Source organism: Rhopilema esculentum, chromosome 12 (assembly GCF_057945365.1).
Source record: "Rhopilema esculentum isolate cy_ngs chromosome 12, ASM5794536v1, whole genome shotgun sequence".
NCBI lineage: Eukaryota > Metazoa > Cnidaria > Scyphozoa > Rhizostomeae > Rhizostomatidae > Rhopilema > Rhopilema esculentum.
Window position 1 is genome coordinate 6,511,066 of NC_142826.1, and position 17,241 is coordinate 6,528,306.

At 36.8% G+C, this 17,241-nt stretch overlaps 1 protein-coding gene across 1 annotated transcript; it reads right to left on the reverse strand.

Annotated features, from left to right (window-relative positions):
- Positions 1–1,153: 1,153 nt before the first annotated feature.
- Positions 1,154–16,523, reverse strand: LOC135681175 (MPN domain-containing protein). Its single transcript, XM_065195500.2, has 14 exons — positions 15,866–16,523; positions 13,078–13,322; positions 12,525–12,671; positions 11,281–11,400; positions 10,291–10,901; positions 9,928–10,031; positions 9,342–9,405; positions 8,762–8,858; positions 7,960–8,032; positions 7,165–7,241; positions 6,066–6,231; positions 4,736–4,890; positions 3,486–3,578; positions 1,154–1,489 (listed from the first exon to the last, which is right to left on the reverse strand). The coding sequence occupies exons 1-14, from the start codon at positions 15,867–15,869 to the stop codon at positions 1,400–1,402; spliced, it is 2,046 nt and encodes a 681-aa protein (XP_065051572.2). The 5' UTR covers positions 15,870–16,523; the 3' UTR covers positions 1,154–1,399.
- Between the last annotated feature and the right edge of the window lie 718 nt (positions 16,524–17,241).

Here is a 17,241-nt window from a genome sequence, read left to right on the forward strand (position 1 = left end):
TCTAAAAACACTTAATGACGCAAACTCATTTATTGCAGATTCTGAAATATCAGCGTTATTCATTACTAGACACCAATCTCCAAAAAGAAGCGAAACAGAGTACATTGCAAGACAGCAAAAAACCATGGAAAATGCTCACAGAAATTTCATGACAAATTTTCAAGCAAGCACTAAACATTTTGCAAGAGAAACATCTCCAGTAATAGAAATACAATGATCAAACTGAAAATTGTATTAATGGAAATAACTGCTGATGTTCTTTGTTAGGTTTTAAAACAAGCCCCTATTAATTTTCTCTGGATCTCACGCTCATAATGATGGCGTCTCTGTTGATTAAACATTAATGTAAAAGCAAAGTAATCATTCGAGCATTTTCCAGCAAAAACAAAATAAAACACGACGAGCTTTCTAAAGAACAGTTTTCAATAATTCTGCTTCATTAATAAAACTTCATTACATTTCCAAGGTTTTCAGAATTGAGATTCTTGCAAACAATATTTCACGAAGAACCAGTTCATGACGTCACTGACGATCGATAGCTAAAGAATCATCAACGATAGACTTGTTTGGAACTGAAGGCTGTTGTCATTTGCTCTATCAGAGTGTTTTAAGGCCATGGAGAAGAGCTGATACAGTCCAAACGCTCGATTCAAGCTAATGATCACACTAACCATGAAACTTGGTGTATCAAATTAGAACCGTTCTAAACAAAAAAGTTTGCTCAAAATGATGCTTGGACCCACCCTTTCTTTTGCTTTGAGGAAATTAAAGAACTGCTTCTGCTCTCCAGAGAGCCGGGAGAAAGTTTCTGCAAAGTATTGTGTTGTTTTATGAAGCAGTAATATATGCTCCCTTGGCTCCTCCAAAAAGGCTCATCAAAAATACCCGCCAATACCCATGAAGAGATTGCACAGACTTGATCGTATTGAAACGTTTAACGTCTAAGTTTGAGAGACGACACATTGAGTGATTTCCTTTTGTTGAAGGAGAAAAATGATGGAAATTCAATCCAAAAAGTAGCTTTACTGCAATCTATACACTGAAAATGTTTGCGATGCAATGATCTTCTCCTTAAACGATCATGTTTAATCTCGGTTACACAAGTCCTTTCTTCAAATTTTGCGAACGATATCCCAGATAGATTTCAATACCGAAATACCTACTACTGATATTAAAAATTATTTTTAAGCTCTGATTAAAATAAAGCTAAAACAAATAAATAAATGTCCTTCAAGCTTTGCTTCTTTCGAGAGAATCTAGTTTATTACACGCCTTTGTTACATAAACACATGCATCATGTGAATTTTTACGCCGCTAGATGTCAAACGTTCAAGGGGTAGCACATGAGCACAGAAAACATCTAACAGATCTTTCAAACTTACATACGGTATGTTCCATGTTATGCACTGGCTGCGATCAGAAGCTTGTTAATAAAATCCAAGAATCGTCCATCAGTTTGGTCTTGGGGAAATTTCCGTATAGCTGAATGCTAAAAGAGAAAATCAAAAGGCATTGAAACCAGGGAAACCCCAACAAAATCAGGAGATGGACAACTTTCACGGACAGTAGCCTAAAATTTCCCAACAGTGGCACAACCATAGAGCAGGCAATTGAGCCAAATATAATAATTGCCAAAGTCGTCACTCAAGTCTCTGAGGTACTCCCAATGTGGTACACACACCAAACCACCCCAAATCACGCCACCATATCACTAAAAGTAGGATTTCATTTTTCGCATTGAAAGGACACGAAGATAATAAGGAACCTTTTTCAACTCTAAATTGAAATTATTCACATTTTTCCAATACCAGAAGAGACTATTTTTCTCTACATGAATTGTGGTTATGCTTTGGTGATTTAATTGTCTATAAGATCGTGCAGCTCGTTCCAAAGGCAATTAAAACCAAAGATTACATCATTTATTATTAAATATTTAACATAAGATTAACATATATGACATAAAATAATTTTCCTGAGCCATAAGCTTAACAGTCTTTTAAACTCCAGGCCAGTGCAGTCCTTAGTTATTCTAGTTCATTACTACATTCATTAAGAATCAGTAAATACGGAAATAGTTATCTATTGTCACGATTAAACCTGTAGGCATTTAAGCCGAGTTAAAGCGTGAGCAGGTCGGTTTTCATAATGATACAATTTATACTAATGATTGTATTCTTTCAAATTCGAAATCAACAATTATGAAATAAAAGATTGCAAATCCGGCTACTGCAAATAAAGCAGGTGACGAGAATGTAAAGTGAATGAAAATTTGATTTCAAAAAACACAATTTAAAAATTAGCCTCTTTATTTTACATAGGATTTAAAAAGCCTTTCAAGGCAAATTATAAAATATCATGAAGCGTTGTTCTGTCAGTCAGGTTTATCTCTATTCATTTAATTAAGATGTCACGCAAAAAATTGTCAGCATGATTCTCCTCATCTAGCAAAACATTCAATCAAATTTGCAAATGTAATGCATACCAAAGAGCTGCCAAACAGACCAAAAGTTGCAGCAAACGAGCGAAAAGTACTAAATGACGTAATTATTTAATTTTAACATGCCTGTTGCGGAGTTTTCGGTGCTGTGTATAAAGAGCTGGATGCTTGAAGAGGTCAGGGTTTTCGCGGGCTCTCTATTTCATTTTGATTTATGCTGCGATATTTTCCTAACTGCAGCAAATCCTTTTTTGAAGGATGCAACAATTAAAAAAAACCACAAAACAGCGGAACCAAATTTCGGATTGCGTGTGTAGTTTTTGCTGTCACGAAACAGGCTGGTTTGTGTGGTCGAAATAAACCAAATTGTATCTTTTGGATTACAGCATAAAAATGCTTTATTTCGCTGGTATAATCAATATATGTCAACATTCTTAATTCATTTTGTGCAGCTGAGTATACCGTAAATCCTTGAATAAGCCCCCGGGGGCTTATTTGCAAAAATGAATTTCTGGATGGGGGCTTATTCGAGGGGGGGGCTAATTCGAGGGGGGAGAGGGGCTTATTTCGAAGAGGGGACTTATTTCGAAGTTAAGTTTTTTTCTCAAAGGTCGACAAAAAACGACATAATTTTATCGATGAAATAATTGAAAAATTTCAAAAAGTCTATTGCCCTGTGTAGTGGGGGCTTTCTTGAAATAAGATATTATTCTGCAATTATGCTTCCATAGGGGCTTCTTCGAAGGGGGAGCTTCTTGAAGGGGGACCCATATATTCTTTAGGTGGGGGCTTATTCCAGGGGGGCTTATTTTAGCGTGGGGGCTTATTGGGGGAATTACGGTACTGGTCACGTCAGTCAAGGACACTTTAAGAGGTGTTTGTTGTTGCAGTTGCTCTAGAGTAGCTGTAGACTTACTCAATGAGCCTCTGTTTCGCTTCTACATCTGCTGAGACAGTAGCGGCAGTAGCGAAACAGAGGCTCACGGAATAGGTCTAGAGTAGCTGTAAAGTACACATGGGTGGGAAACAAAACTAAGGACAAACAAACCTTAATTTTATCCAAATAGGTTGCTTCTGATGTCCATGTTTCTGTGAAATTTATGCTGTCTGGATTGCCTTTGTGGTAGTTGACCAAGGCCACCTGAAACATGGAAACACATCAAAATCAAAACAAATTGGGTTTATAAAAAAAACAGACGAAGAAAGTAACTTTTCAATTAGTTACTATGGTTAAGAATTCCCTAATTCAAAAGGGAAAATGCTTCAGTCCCGTTGTAACTTGTGAAGTAACAGTTTAAAGCAACATACTTCGTGGTTCTATGTTTAAGAAAAAACAAGGCTATAATTGCCGAAAGACCAACTTAAGAAGCAAGGGCTGGCGGTGAAAGAAAACAAAACTTTAAAAACGATAAATAAAAAACAAGCGAACAGCCATTTTCAAAACATCAATTTTTCAATTTTACGATAATCATGGACGTTAACATTTTTTTATCAATGGCGATGTATTGCCAGTAAATAGATCCAATACACACGAAACAACTGAGGGAATTTTGTGGCTAAAAAAGAAAGGAAAATGGGGAGGACTGAGTATGATATCAAAACAAGATTTTAATTCAACTATCCAATACTCTGATTCGCAGGTTGTGCTTTTGTTGTTTGAACTGTTGTGTCACTGTGGTTTGGTTTGCTTGAGCCGCTTCAGCCAAATCCAAATAACCGAAAAATTCATTTTTGTTGAAAATTAGAATAACATGGTTAGTCTAGACAGAGATAAAGGATTTATAATAGAGGATAATAAAGATAAGACCATCACTGGTGTTGATATTGCATACCAACATGACCTGTACTGCATATCAATGCATTTGCCCTGGACAAGCAACCATAGGATTTAAAACTGCGCATATTAGCATTCTGTTTGCACAATAAAGCATTGATTGTAATCGTATTGAATTTTTTGTCTTATATTTTTTAGCATAAAACATTTTAACCTTTTGATACATTTACAAAATGAATTTTTTCAATTTAGATTCTTGATTACCTGATTCAAATCACATGAATTAAAGTCATTTTGCTTCAAATATCCCAAGAGTCATTCCTTGAGGGGTTTTTGTTTCATCCCCAGCCCCACCATAAGGCCCCACCCCCAGCCCCACTCCCCACCCCACCCCCTTTCATGTTAAGCTAGACTTCAGGCTGCTAGACGCTATCACTATTCGCTTGTTCCACTTTCCAGCACGAACCAATTGCGAATGATTTAAAATGGAATAGAAAAAATCGATTCTTTTAATCGGCACTTACCATTTCATTGACAACATCCTGGGTGAGCTGCTGGTCTTGCTGAGTGGTAAAACTAATACCAAGAGGCAGTGGCAACTTTTCAGGGTGCACCATTGCATGGCTCTGAATCCAGAATGCCTTAAAAGCTGCTTCTTTCTTGTGTGAATCATACGGTGCTGATTGAGAAGAGAACAAAAACATCACAACATGTAGCCAAAGGAAAAAGAACATGTGGCCTAAACTTGCGATTAAATCCAAAAGGCGATGGTTGATATAATTATAAATGATAAAGGCAACAACAGAATGATAAGTTAAGCAAGGACTACTTAAGTCATTTGTTAACTAAAGGCTGGCAAATTCTATCATCAACCAATGCTTAACAACCTTTGGAACGAAAAAAACCTGCTAAAAAGTGATTCTTTTTTTAACCACCGGAACGACGAAATGTATTCAAAACTATGGAGACTCTATTCAAACATAGATGTTCTGAATTCGAGAAAAAAGGCCTGGCCAAACGAACAAAACATCCATAAAACAAATGTGGCCGTCTAGCGCTTCCGGGAGTCTCGGACCGTATTTTTTGCACATCTACACATGCGCAGCTACCTATAAATGCCGCACGATTTTAGAAACTGACAAAGATGGCAACCCCCGAAGCGGCTAACCGTTCCTGTCCATAATATACGTTATCCTTCTTTTTTCCTGCTTGCATAACCAGTAAAGAGAATTGCCAGTTTTGGCAATATACTAAGCTAGAATGGTAGTTGCTCTCTACATTTTGACCTGATCATTCTGCTTTTTAAAATTTCTCTCTCAAGGTAAGAGCCTTCTTTCATCATCCCACATGTGATAGTTCTTGTCAAAAACATCCGACACACAATTTCGATCTTCAAGCAGCTCGATGAGTTTCATAGTCTCTCTGACCACTTCCTTGTCATCGCACGCTTTGTAGCCATTTTTCTTTACTCCTTCTATCTTGCTTACCTCTACGACCACGTCCTTATTTGCTTCATAACTTGCCATGTTTATTTTGCTCAAGAAGACTGCGTCAAATTAAATTTCCCAGAATGTCCTGAGTTCTTAGCTTTCTGTGCATGCGCGAGTCTCTCAACGGATGGCCAAATGAACGTAATATTGTTGATCAAACATGAGAACAAAAGAGATGTAGTCAGAAATGTTCTGTGGAAGTCAACATTCGTAAACACCATAGAACAGGGTGGCATTAAAACATGTTTTCTCTAACAATGCTGGATGATGTTTTCTGGAGATGTTTTATTCGTTTGGCCAGGGCTTAAATCAATATCTACAATCCCAAAATAGCCTTCAAATAAGCAATGGTTAAGGAGCTTACAAACAATGATTCCAATGCATGGCTCAGATGAGTTTTCATCTTTGAGAAGACCTTGGTATTGCAGCTGGTTTCTGATATCTTGCAATGTTGGATCAGGTTGGCAGAATGGGTGGCTGTGATACCACCCAACCAGGACCAGATCGGCCCTTTCTATGTCCATGCGAATCTGACAGTGAAAAGAGTGACGTATTAGACGACAGTATACAGAGGATTATACCCACAATAATTGCCAAAATCGTGGATTACTATGGGAGCACTAGCGTCAGTTTTCCATGGCAAATTTCATACATCCCCTTCCCCCTTGCAACAATGTTGGGTTACTTTGAAAAAGTAACATAAAGGGTACTTTTTCTTGCGACTTGCATGATATTTTTCCAAGACCACCAACATTGTTCTGGGGGGAGAAGTGGAAATAGCAGCACTCGGGATAAGAAATAAAATTCGCCAAAGGTCATGTGACTGAGCGAAAGCATTTCTGAATATGCGGAGCTTCCATTTGTACTACGAAAGTATTTCAACTCTGTTGAACTACAGAGCGCATTTGTTAGATATCGCTAAATTCATGCGAACCTTAGTGAAAACCCGTCTTTACAATCATTCAAAATAAGATTAGCGACAATGAATTCAGCAATAAATAAGTCGAATCCGCAAATTTGATGCAAATATGGTTTTTTAAAACATGCAAGATGCTTCTTTTTAAATTTTAGAAAACGTGACCATGAATTGAAGTAGTATCTTGTACTTTACCGTCACTTTGAAACAAGTAGTAATGCCTCGAACAAGCGCCCCCCTCAAATAAGAGCCCCCCTCGAATAAGCGCCCATCCTAGAGGTGAAGTTGTTGAATAAGCGCCCCCCTCGCATAGGCGCCCACCCCTCGAATAAGCGCCCATCATTCAACTTTCAGAAACGGCGCTTATTCGAATTTTCAACGAAACCATAATGTGAAGGCAATTCAACAAGAAAGATTAATGAACAACACAATTTGCACCCAAATCTACATTTAAAATAAGCGCCCCCTCGAATAAGCGCCTCCCTCGAGAAGCGCCCACCCTGGAGCCTCAAAAATTAAACTATGTTACTGAGCTTTTTAAACGTACCTGAGATTCCATTTGCATGCCATCTTCCTTATCGGATATTCTACACTTGCAAGGATAGGCTTGGACCACTTTTAAGTCTGTTGATAATGAGCATTGAAATTGTAAGTACAAATACCAGCGCTATGACCTTTTGAAAAAAACATCGAACACTAAACAATAGGTTGGCAAAGTGTCTCAGGACTGCAGCAAAAATACAGATAAAGGCTTCCCTTCTGCTTCCAAATCAAACCTAAGAGTAATTATCAAATTACAAGTTACAAAATTTAGGCAAAAAATACTGTTTTATTTTCTACGTTTCTAGTGGAGGGTTCCTTGGAAATAAACATTATTGCTGAAGGGTAACCACCTTTAAAATTTTTTACGTGAGAAATAAAAAAAATACAAAAAGAATAGACAGGATAAATCCACACCTAATTTCGGAAAAAAGCGCAGGGAAGATAATGCCTAGGATAGCAGCCTTGGGAAAAATTTATCAGTTCTAAGAAGATTGTAAGAAATATCCTCAAAAGGATTGGGTAGAGCCATAAATAAAGAAAAAAGGAACTCAGAAGGAAAGACAGCTTTTTGAAGATTGTTCAATATTAAATGACTAAGGAAGCTTACTAGCAGCCAGGAAGGATTATATGGACAAAGAATATTTGAGAAATATTCTCTAAATAAACCACACTTTGAAGGGATGGCTTGTAACGAACAGCCTTCAGATCAAGGAATATCTAACTCAGAGCCTAGATTTACAGAGATTGTATAGTATAAGTCGGTAAAACAAAACGTTTGTAGAGATGAGAGAATACATACGCTGACGGACAGGGTCCCATTTTCCTGCCAAGTAGCCAGTGACCTCACTTGTTGATAAATGAGAATGGAAGTCCTGAAATAGGTTAAGGGGAGGCTTAAGTTAGCATATGTCCGTTGCAGCCATTATGCACTGTGATAATCCAATGTTTTACATTAGAAAAATGATTACAAATGATTTGCAGTTTATAAACCAATATAAGAGGGTAAGCATGAATATATAAAAGTTTGGATCATTGGAGCTTTTTGTTTTCCGTTGGTTACTGAGCAGCACGCTGCTAATGCTACGCAGAAATTCATATAAACGTCCTTCTCTAATAAGCGTCCCATCAGATTATTAAAAAATTAAAAACACCCATAGGGCTTATTAAGGGAAATACTGTATTGACTTTTCCAGTAATCAAACTTAAACCACTGAAATAACAGCTTTTATGCAAAGTTACCCCAATGTTGTTCTCTGACAGATCACCAAAAACTTAAATCGTCAATCACAAGCAAAAGGGTATCAAAAAACATAGGGATCGTACTGTGCAAAAGAGTTTTAAATGAATCATCAAAGGGAATTTTTTCAATTCAAAGCTGCTTCGCCATTTCACAACAGTAAGCATACATTTCACTCTGGTGTTAAAAATAATTCACTAAAAGCTTTCGTCTTGTTGAGACACGTGCACGATACACTCTCTGTAGCATTTGCAGTTCTTTTAAGAGGAAACGAGGAAACGACCGTTTAGAAGGAAGCCTTTCGACTCATTCTTTAACGATGAATAAAAACAGATATCCATAGCATATAAGATATCACACTTACAATTATTAGCATTGCATTCGTCGAAATCGAGACGGAAAACGGCTGAATTTTCCCAATGCTGGCAAATTGTGCGCATTCGACCAGTGTGAGAGGGTCACTAGAGAAAGTTTATAATACCATAATATATTTTCAAACATAGAATGGCTACAGATCATTCCCATTTCAGACAGATTTTTAAAAAACTCTAAGAACCATTTCAATCATCCTGTCCCTTTGAAAAACTGTACATTTGCAGAAATACTTAAAACTACAATGTAAATACGCTTTAACTGATGGAACCCCCCAAAAATCAGCTTTATATACAGAGATTCCCCCTCGTATCTTTGAACCATTTAAAGGTTCGAAGGAAGCCAGTTTTCTGATTGGCCCCGGTTGATTTGAGCTTAAACCTTAGAAGCTAGCTACCAACATGTTTTCTTGAGAAAGCCCTGAAGTAGAAGAGCATGTCCAGTGTTTCCTATATAATCATATTCACGGTTTTATTTCCAAGCATAAAGTAAGGTCCCAGATAAATAATATCTTAAAATACAGGTTTAATAAAGCAGATAATTCATGTAAATAACTGCTGCTACTTTTTTACCTTTCCGGGTGGACTGATGCATGTTTTATTGACATTCTAGTGCGAGAAACTCTCCTTCCTCGACCTACAAAGATGAAATGGCTTTAACGAGAGAACTAAAAAAGACAGTACATTGAGGGTTCTTATACAGGACTTCTTAAAGACCCATGTGACCAGTTTGAAATTTAAAAAAATTTGAAACAGAGTTCTTTACCGGAAAAAAATTTTTTTTAGTACCTCAGGGAGGTTTGAATACTATCAGAAACTTAATCACTATTGTAAATTCACAAGTAAGGAAAGCAAACGATATTAATCCGAAAATAAACATATTCGCAAGCAGATTGTAAGACGCCCATTTTCATAATATAGAGACAATATAGAGTCTAAAAAATCGCTCTTCAGATCGACAATATTCCAAGCATCAAGGGAAGCTGATTCCTAAAAAAATTAAATTTCTCTAAAAGGTGCCTGCAAAACGCTTTTGCCTTCATAAACCAGATTATATTGAAGATATTTCAATAATGGAACGTTGGACTAATTTACCTGGTAGATAAATATTGCTTGAAGATTTGGTTTATGTGACGATGTTGAAGTTTCGAAAACTTACCACGTGATGATGTTGAAGGTGATATGGTGGACGAGTGTGGTATCATATGAGGCATTTGTTGGGCTGCCAACTTATTTGGGTCTTTAGGTGGTCTTCCTGGTTTCCTAAAACATTCAAGATATTATATATGGGCATTCAAGGAAGGGAACGACAGGAAGAGAGAATGGGGAAGATTCTGAACACGCAAACGTTGCATCTCGAGTGGAAAATTAAGGTTTTAAGACTGGAATAGAATTTGATACTTTGTTGATTCTTTCATAATTTCAGCACATGGAATTATCCATTTCGTTCGGGAGATTCCGAAAAAATGTTGATTTATCTGGCTGTTACTGTGAGCTAAAGTAAAATGATATCGATTACTACCTTCGATATACCCGGCCACCAGCAGTGTAAAATGGTTGATGCCCTGAAACCATATGTGGTTTTGCAGTTGCACTCGTGTTGTGTGTCCTTGGAGAATCATATGAAGGTGCCTGTTCCATCTTTCTTGCTGATTGATGCTTTACAAGCTCCAAAGCCTCACTGAATGTCATTACATTCCCAGTTCTCCCAGGTATCGGTGGTGAGAAATGTGACGGCCTAGAGTGGTGCTGGACTTGATGGCCAGGGGAAGGGGACCTTAGTGGATGGTGCATTGCAACTTGGGGGTCTTGGTAGCCAGGATGATGTCCTGGCGGTGATGTGTACTTTGCCATGCTGTAATCAGGACTGTCATGAGGCAGACGACTGTGCCTAGGCTCAACTACCCGGTTTTTAGGGGGGCGACCAGGGGGTCTCTTGCCAGGTGCAGTAGCCCTGCCACTCTTAGGCTCATGCTTAAGTGTATCGATTGCCGGACCACCTGGTGTTGGATAAGGCGAAGATTGCATCCCGTATTGTTTAGCTCCTGGGCTAATTAGGCTTGTTGGAGATACGATTGGTGAATTTCTCTGAAATGCCATTTGATCTTCTCCAGCTCTCTCGACTTCATGTTTCTATCAAATGCAAGTAATTATAGATATAAAAACGCAAAATATGCAGTTAAATCAACAAAAATTGACTTTGCAAAAAGCTTTGTAGTTTTCATGAAAAATGTACAGAAACAAAATGCAAAAAGCTTAAATTTACCATACTTAAGGTAAACAAGAATTGCATTCTCTTTTAAGGTTACAGCCACAAATGCACCTATCAAACTTAAAAACATATCGCCACGTATACTATAAATAGTTGTCCTTATTTGAAAAATCAGGCACAGAATAGGGCTTTCCTATATTTCACTTGGATGCGAGAGGTCCATTGCAGGTTGAAAATCGAAGAAATAGACTGGGACTTTGCTATTGAAAGTAAAGTCAGCAGGCGATGAATATAACTTACTATCTTTCCTGGTGGCGTCTGCTGGCTGTCAGTTCCATCCAACTGCTCTGGTTGCTTCTGTCTTTGATTTCTAAACCACGACGATTTAAATTGATCAAGTTTTCTTCCCTTGTATCTAACCTAGCGATGAGAAAAATCAACCAAATAGCCTGGGCACAGACGCGAAAATTTTTGAAAGAGTAATATTTCAACAGACAATACACTAACCGTACGTTTTACGTTTACATAAAACATATTTATTGAAAGCTTGAAGCCATAGTTGTTTAAAATCAAAGTGGCTTTTTGTTTTAGGATGAGGAGTCATATTTCATTAGACACAGAAAAGAAACTGAATTTTTGTCAATTTGCTAGGCCTCAAGTTTGGAAAAAACGGGGGAAAAATTGATTGAATAATAACAAAGCCCAGGTTAACCCCATAGTTACACTGATTATAAGAAATGAGAGATCTAGATATAAGAATGAGAGGTATGCTTGGGCAACTATCTCATATAGCAGTTTACTGATGATTTAACAGAAGTATTCATTGTCAACTTTGCTATTGCAACAAAAATCAAAAATTCAAAATTAATCAGCTGATTTAATCAATATCTTCAATGGTGTGTTTTTTATTCTGTCCTACTACTTCAACATTGAAAGACAAGACATGGCCGGCTTAAATTAAAAAATGAAAAGTGCTTTATTTTCCCTAAGGTTTAAATTTATCTAGACAATGGGGAGTATTTTATTTATAGCACATGCTAAAAATCATGCTAGTGACAACGCTAAAAAATATGTTTCTAGACAATTTTAATTTGATCAACATAATCTGAAAGGACCTACGAAATACTTCTAAATATGCAAATTCAGTCAAATCTGCTTAAAATTGCCTAAGACATGAATTGTGAAAGAAATGAGTTTTTGCACATGGATTGCTGTTGTTTTTGCTCCTTTGCTCTAAACCTAAGCAAGCAAACAGAACCTAAGCAAACAGAATGATTTAATGAGCAAAGACTCTAATGTTTAACAAAATGGGTGAATGACTTAGTTTTGGTATTTCAAGGTGTCCATAGTCTTGGTAAACAATTAGAGGTACTTTTGGATCAAACCAGCAAAATTCAAACTATGTTCTTATTATATCATCAATTTGCTGCCTAATAGGACATTAATCTGAATAGATGAAAGGTTTGCAGAAGAACTCAAGAAAATAAAAAGATCTCAGAAAAAGTTAACAAAAAAGCATGTATTAAAAATATTCTAATACGTACTGAAGCCCAACCACAGCCAGACTTTTTGGTAGGATTCACAAGCTTCTTGCAGTACATTGCCCAAGATGAGGGTGAGCTAAATATTTGACCAGTTTCAGCCCATCGTATTTGGCCATCAGGCAGCAAATCACCTTCAAATTTACTTCCCTTTTAATTAAAGTAAGATAACTTTAGGTTTATTAAAAAATGTGAGGATCAAAGTCTGCAAGTAACTGCAAGCTTCTAGAAAGTTCACTTTTACATAGTAAATTACTGAGAAAAATTGATCAGTAATGAAATAAGTCATATTTCATACAAAATATATTATTATCAGATGTCAGAATGCTACTACATTGCGAAAATATCAAAAAAATTATCTGTTGTTTAAAAAGGCTAATTGTCTCTGGAGTGTAGCCTTTAGACAACACCTAGCAAAAATAACCAACTTGAAATGCAAAATGCACAAAACTTTTGCCCTTTTTGCGCAATTTCAGAAAAATTTTCTACTTCTCTTTACAATTAATTTAATTATAGAGGATTTTTAAAACATTGAAAAACCAATGATAAATCTTACCAAATAATCTATGGACAATAGTTTTTCCCCTGCTTGCAAAATGTCCTCATCAATAAGCATTTGCATAGTAACCCCCCTTCCTGTAAGCAACGAACCCCTGGGCCTTCTCCCCTTTTTCCCTGAATCCCGTTTTTCTGTTTCTTCTTCATCTGACAAATCCCCGTCTCCATCTTCATCTTCATCTTCGATATCCCCCTCTTCTACATCATCAGGCTCTATGTTGTCATAAAATTCGCCTCGAAGGTCTAGCAAAATCAATACAAAAAATATGAAGCCATCATTACATTGCAACTCTAGCAAATGTAAAATTTGATTTTATGAAAAACTTTCAAAATAATTCAACTTAAAATTGTAAAAGAACAGAAATTGAAAATTTATAACTTAATAAATGCTTAGCATTCACATTTGCTCTGCTTTAAAAACTGATGCAATTGGAAAAAACTTTGAAAAATGAAGCTAAATGAAAACCGATCAAAATGAAAACATAAGCATATATGCAGTGCAAGCAGTGAAAAAGATATTAGTTTTGAAAAAGCAAACAAATGGCTGTATCAACTACATCATGTAGAATGGGCTGAATCATTTAAGCAAAAAAGAGATGAGCACCAATCCTGTTTTATTTGCAAAGGATTTCTAATAAGTGAAAGTGAGGCAAAACAAATACCAAGTAGTAGGAATTTAGCCTTATATGTTCCTTGAAACCATGAAGGCTTTCTTGGTACTATTTATAATTTAAGGCTTTTTAGGGTATCATTTTTGAGTGGTATAAACGATGTAAACGATGAAAAGCAATGCTACTCTGTTGCTTTTCTTTAATGGCGCAAAGTTTGGATGATTGATTGGAAAAATTCTGCACTATGGATCGAAATAAAGCATCACAATGAAAATAGCATAGTGCTAAACATATATTTATTCACTAGAGTTCAGGGGCAGTTAGTAGTGGGGACCCTGAAAAATTTGCAGAAGTTGGTGACGAGTGTATGCGGTATAAAACAATTTCAAAAGATTTGGTGCCATAATGATGAACATCAGTTTTCACAACAAGGCCAAATATCAATTTGCTTTTTTTCTGATCGGGAAAATTCTCGGAGTTAACCATACAACTCAAGTGAGCTAGCCCTCCTCATGTAAACAGCCTCCTGCAAGCTTGAAGAAACGCTGGATGAGATTGCAGATTTTCTCAACAGCTACATGCACCCATTCCAAGTGAGCTATGATGGAGAATTTGCAGGGACATTTTACAAATGCACTGGGAAGACTGCCAGTACCTTACCGTGAAAGTCAGCATTCAACCCTTTTTGGCAAAAAAGCTTTTGGAGAGCATCTGGGAGGTGAAGTGTCAAGTAATCCCAGCCTTAGAAAAAATTTATGGAAGTCTGTTCTCCATTATGAATTTTCCAATCTATGCAAAATGGCAAGTCTTATCATGTTGATTTCTTCCTTAAACTTTAAGGTTGAAAGAACTTTTATCACCGTAAGTAACTTTCTGCCAGACACCTTTTTATCTCACACAGTACTTTAATGATAATTTGATTGTTTCTGGCAATAATTCTCTTTGGAATAAAGATGAAAAGGAAAAATTCATCAAGAGAGTGGGGAATTTATATTTGAAAACGAAACTGAAAATGGAAATAAACATTCAAAAAGTATCCAAACTCAGAAATAAATTGAAGCTCTATCACCGGATAATTCTACAGAGTCAGAAAGTGATGAGGAATTTGAGACAATTGGCCACTCTGTGATGGAACTTGAAAATTTTTAGCAAACAAGGTATTTTGTTCATTTTGAATTAAGCTTTTCAGTTTAAAAAACTTCATTATTTTGTGTCATTAATCAAATTAATTTTACTCATGCACCCCATACTGATCACACAAATTTTTTGTCATGCGAGCAATTTCTGAATGTGAAAGCCCTGGTCATATAACCCTGGCTATAGGGGTAAGATTAACAATAGTTTGATGAAAATTCTAAGTGAACAATTTCCACTCAAAAAAAAATATATATTAAAGTAGAGTGAAGGCAATATAGCTTAGGTGAAATCTGGCTACTGCACAAGTCTCAAGTTATTACTACTATTAGAAGTTGTAATATGTTTTTTAATACACACGATAATAGCTATTTTTCTTATGTACTATTTGTTTGCTCTGATGGTTAAATATGTCCACATATGAATGATTTTTGTCTCAGGGCCCATGCCAAGAATTTGAAAATGGGGGGGGGGGCAAGGCTAGCAAAGGAAGGGGCCAAGGCTTCTTTCCCCTTTTAATGCAGCTTAAAAACTAATTGCTTTGCAAAAAAGGGGGGCCATGGCAACCAGGCCCCCAGTGGCATGGGCCCTGTGTCTAACAAAACTTTCAGTCTCTTTTTCTGGTATTGTCATGTTCAACCAGTGGGCCAGTCTGCATAGTATGACAGTTATTGCAATGCAAATCTCTTTTTAACAATTACATAGTGTGTCAACAAAGGTTTTCCGTTGTAGAGCAAATGACTGAAAACACAAAGCTATGTCATTTAAAATATGTCATTTCCATCTTAAGCATTAAATTATAAAAGCAAACATTACTTTTCCAAAAAGAGCAACCCCCTCCCTAACCCCTTCCCCTCTTACTAAAAATTTCATGTCAGTCCTATTTTACAAAGTAGAATCAAGTTAGTTAGCTGTTCAGTTTGATCCCTTTCTGTGCAAACAGGATGAGTGAGAGTGTTCTTTCCATACTCAAATTCCACCCAACAATAAGAAGAATCACAGATCTATGCGAATTGTTATTCAATGTGTCGTATATCTTACCCATTTCTTTTACTTTTTCACAACTGCCGACCTTCCACCTCGTGTGGTCACCGAAGCCTTTGAAAACAGAAGCAAAGCAAAGCTATACTCAATTTGATAGTGAGGCTCAAACAAAATTGCCCGAGAAAAAATTCTTTGTTTTTCTTCTAAACCATCATCCGCCAATCCAAGATCGAATTCTTTCGTTGAAGATGAAATTGCTTTTCGAAAGCCATAGGAACTAGCTAGCTAAAATTTATTAAACAACAACAAACTTATCTTATTGTTTACATCATCAATTGTTCTTTATTTTCTTTTTTCTCTATAAATTCAGATTAATGCGTATTTCCAACAAAGAGGGAGGGGTGGTGTTTTAAAGAGGGCGTTTTGTCCAACTGTTCCTATATTATTTTATTTCATGTACATATGTAATTGATGCCAAGCATTCTAAGTGCAACCTGGGGAGATTGTCTGCAAGATATTTTCCGGAGAATTAATCCGGAGACCCAATCAATTTTACATGCCCAATCAAAGAAAATGAAAGAAAATTAAATATTGGTACACGCATCTAAGAGGTGATAATGAGAAAAACACCCGAGGGGGGGGTACTCCCATTATGGCCTGACAGGGGGGTACGGTCAGGGTCAAAGAGGGCCAACGCTAAAATTTTAGAAAATTACCCTCAAATGGTAGTACTTACTACTTTTTGACCAAACCCCTCAAACGGTAGCATAAAACCGAAACTATTTTCTTGGTAGCATCCACTGTGCTCTCCCGATCCTTTTTCTATAACAAATCGCAAGCTAAACTGAAATGGGCCATTTGGTAGCCATAAGGTAAGACCCTCAAACAGACTGGATCCCTGTCAGGCCTTAATGGGAGTAACCCCCCCCCCCCCCCGGAAAAACAAGAGATGGAAATGTTCAAAAAAACATTGTTTGCTATAGTAAAAAGGGGTTCATATCATTCGCAAGTGCATTTCGAACGGGATATCTTGCAAATAAATGCACGCAAAGTATAATTTTGATAAAGAATTTCTACGGTTGAAAACACATTTCTATTCACCATTTGTGTTCAATGCATTCTTTATGTCTAGAAAGAATATCCTTATTTTATCTTTTTTGCAAATATCGATGAACTTTGACCAGGAACTCTGATAAAGTATTGAACATTCAGAGTTTTCAGGCTTTTGCATCCAGTTGCCAAGTGAAGTTAAAATACCAATGCATTAGTTTCACTGCTGGCTAGAATGCGTTACTTGTCCTAGGGCAAAAGCTCCAACCTGATTACGCTTTTATAGGGAACAGAAGATAACAATGAGGAGGAAGAAAGTGAAACGTTGGGCTTACAGATACATCTTAAAGCTGAAGAAGTAGAGTTGCTCACAGATTCCAGGG

What these genes read in the sequence shown, in the direction of transcription:
- LOC135681175 (XM_065195500.2), bottom strand. An exon ending in CTGGCTGTGGTTGGGCTTCA is followed by an intron (nt 11,401 to 12,524) that starts GTACGTATTAGA and finishes TCTCATCGCTAG; the next exon opens with GTTAGATACAAGGGAAGAAA. An exon ending in AGGATGTTGTCAATGAAATG is followed by an intron (nt 3,579 to 4,735) that starts GTAAGTGCCGAT and finishes TCCATGTTTCAG; the next exon opens with GTGGCCTTGGTCAACTACCA.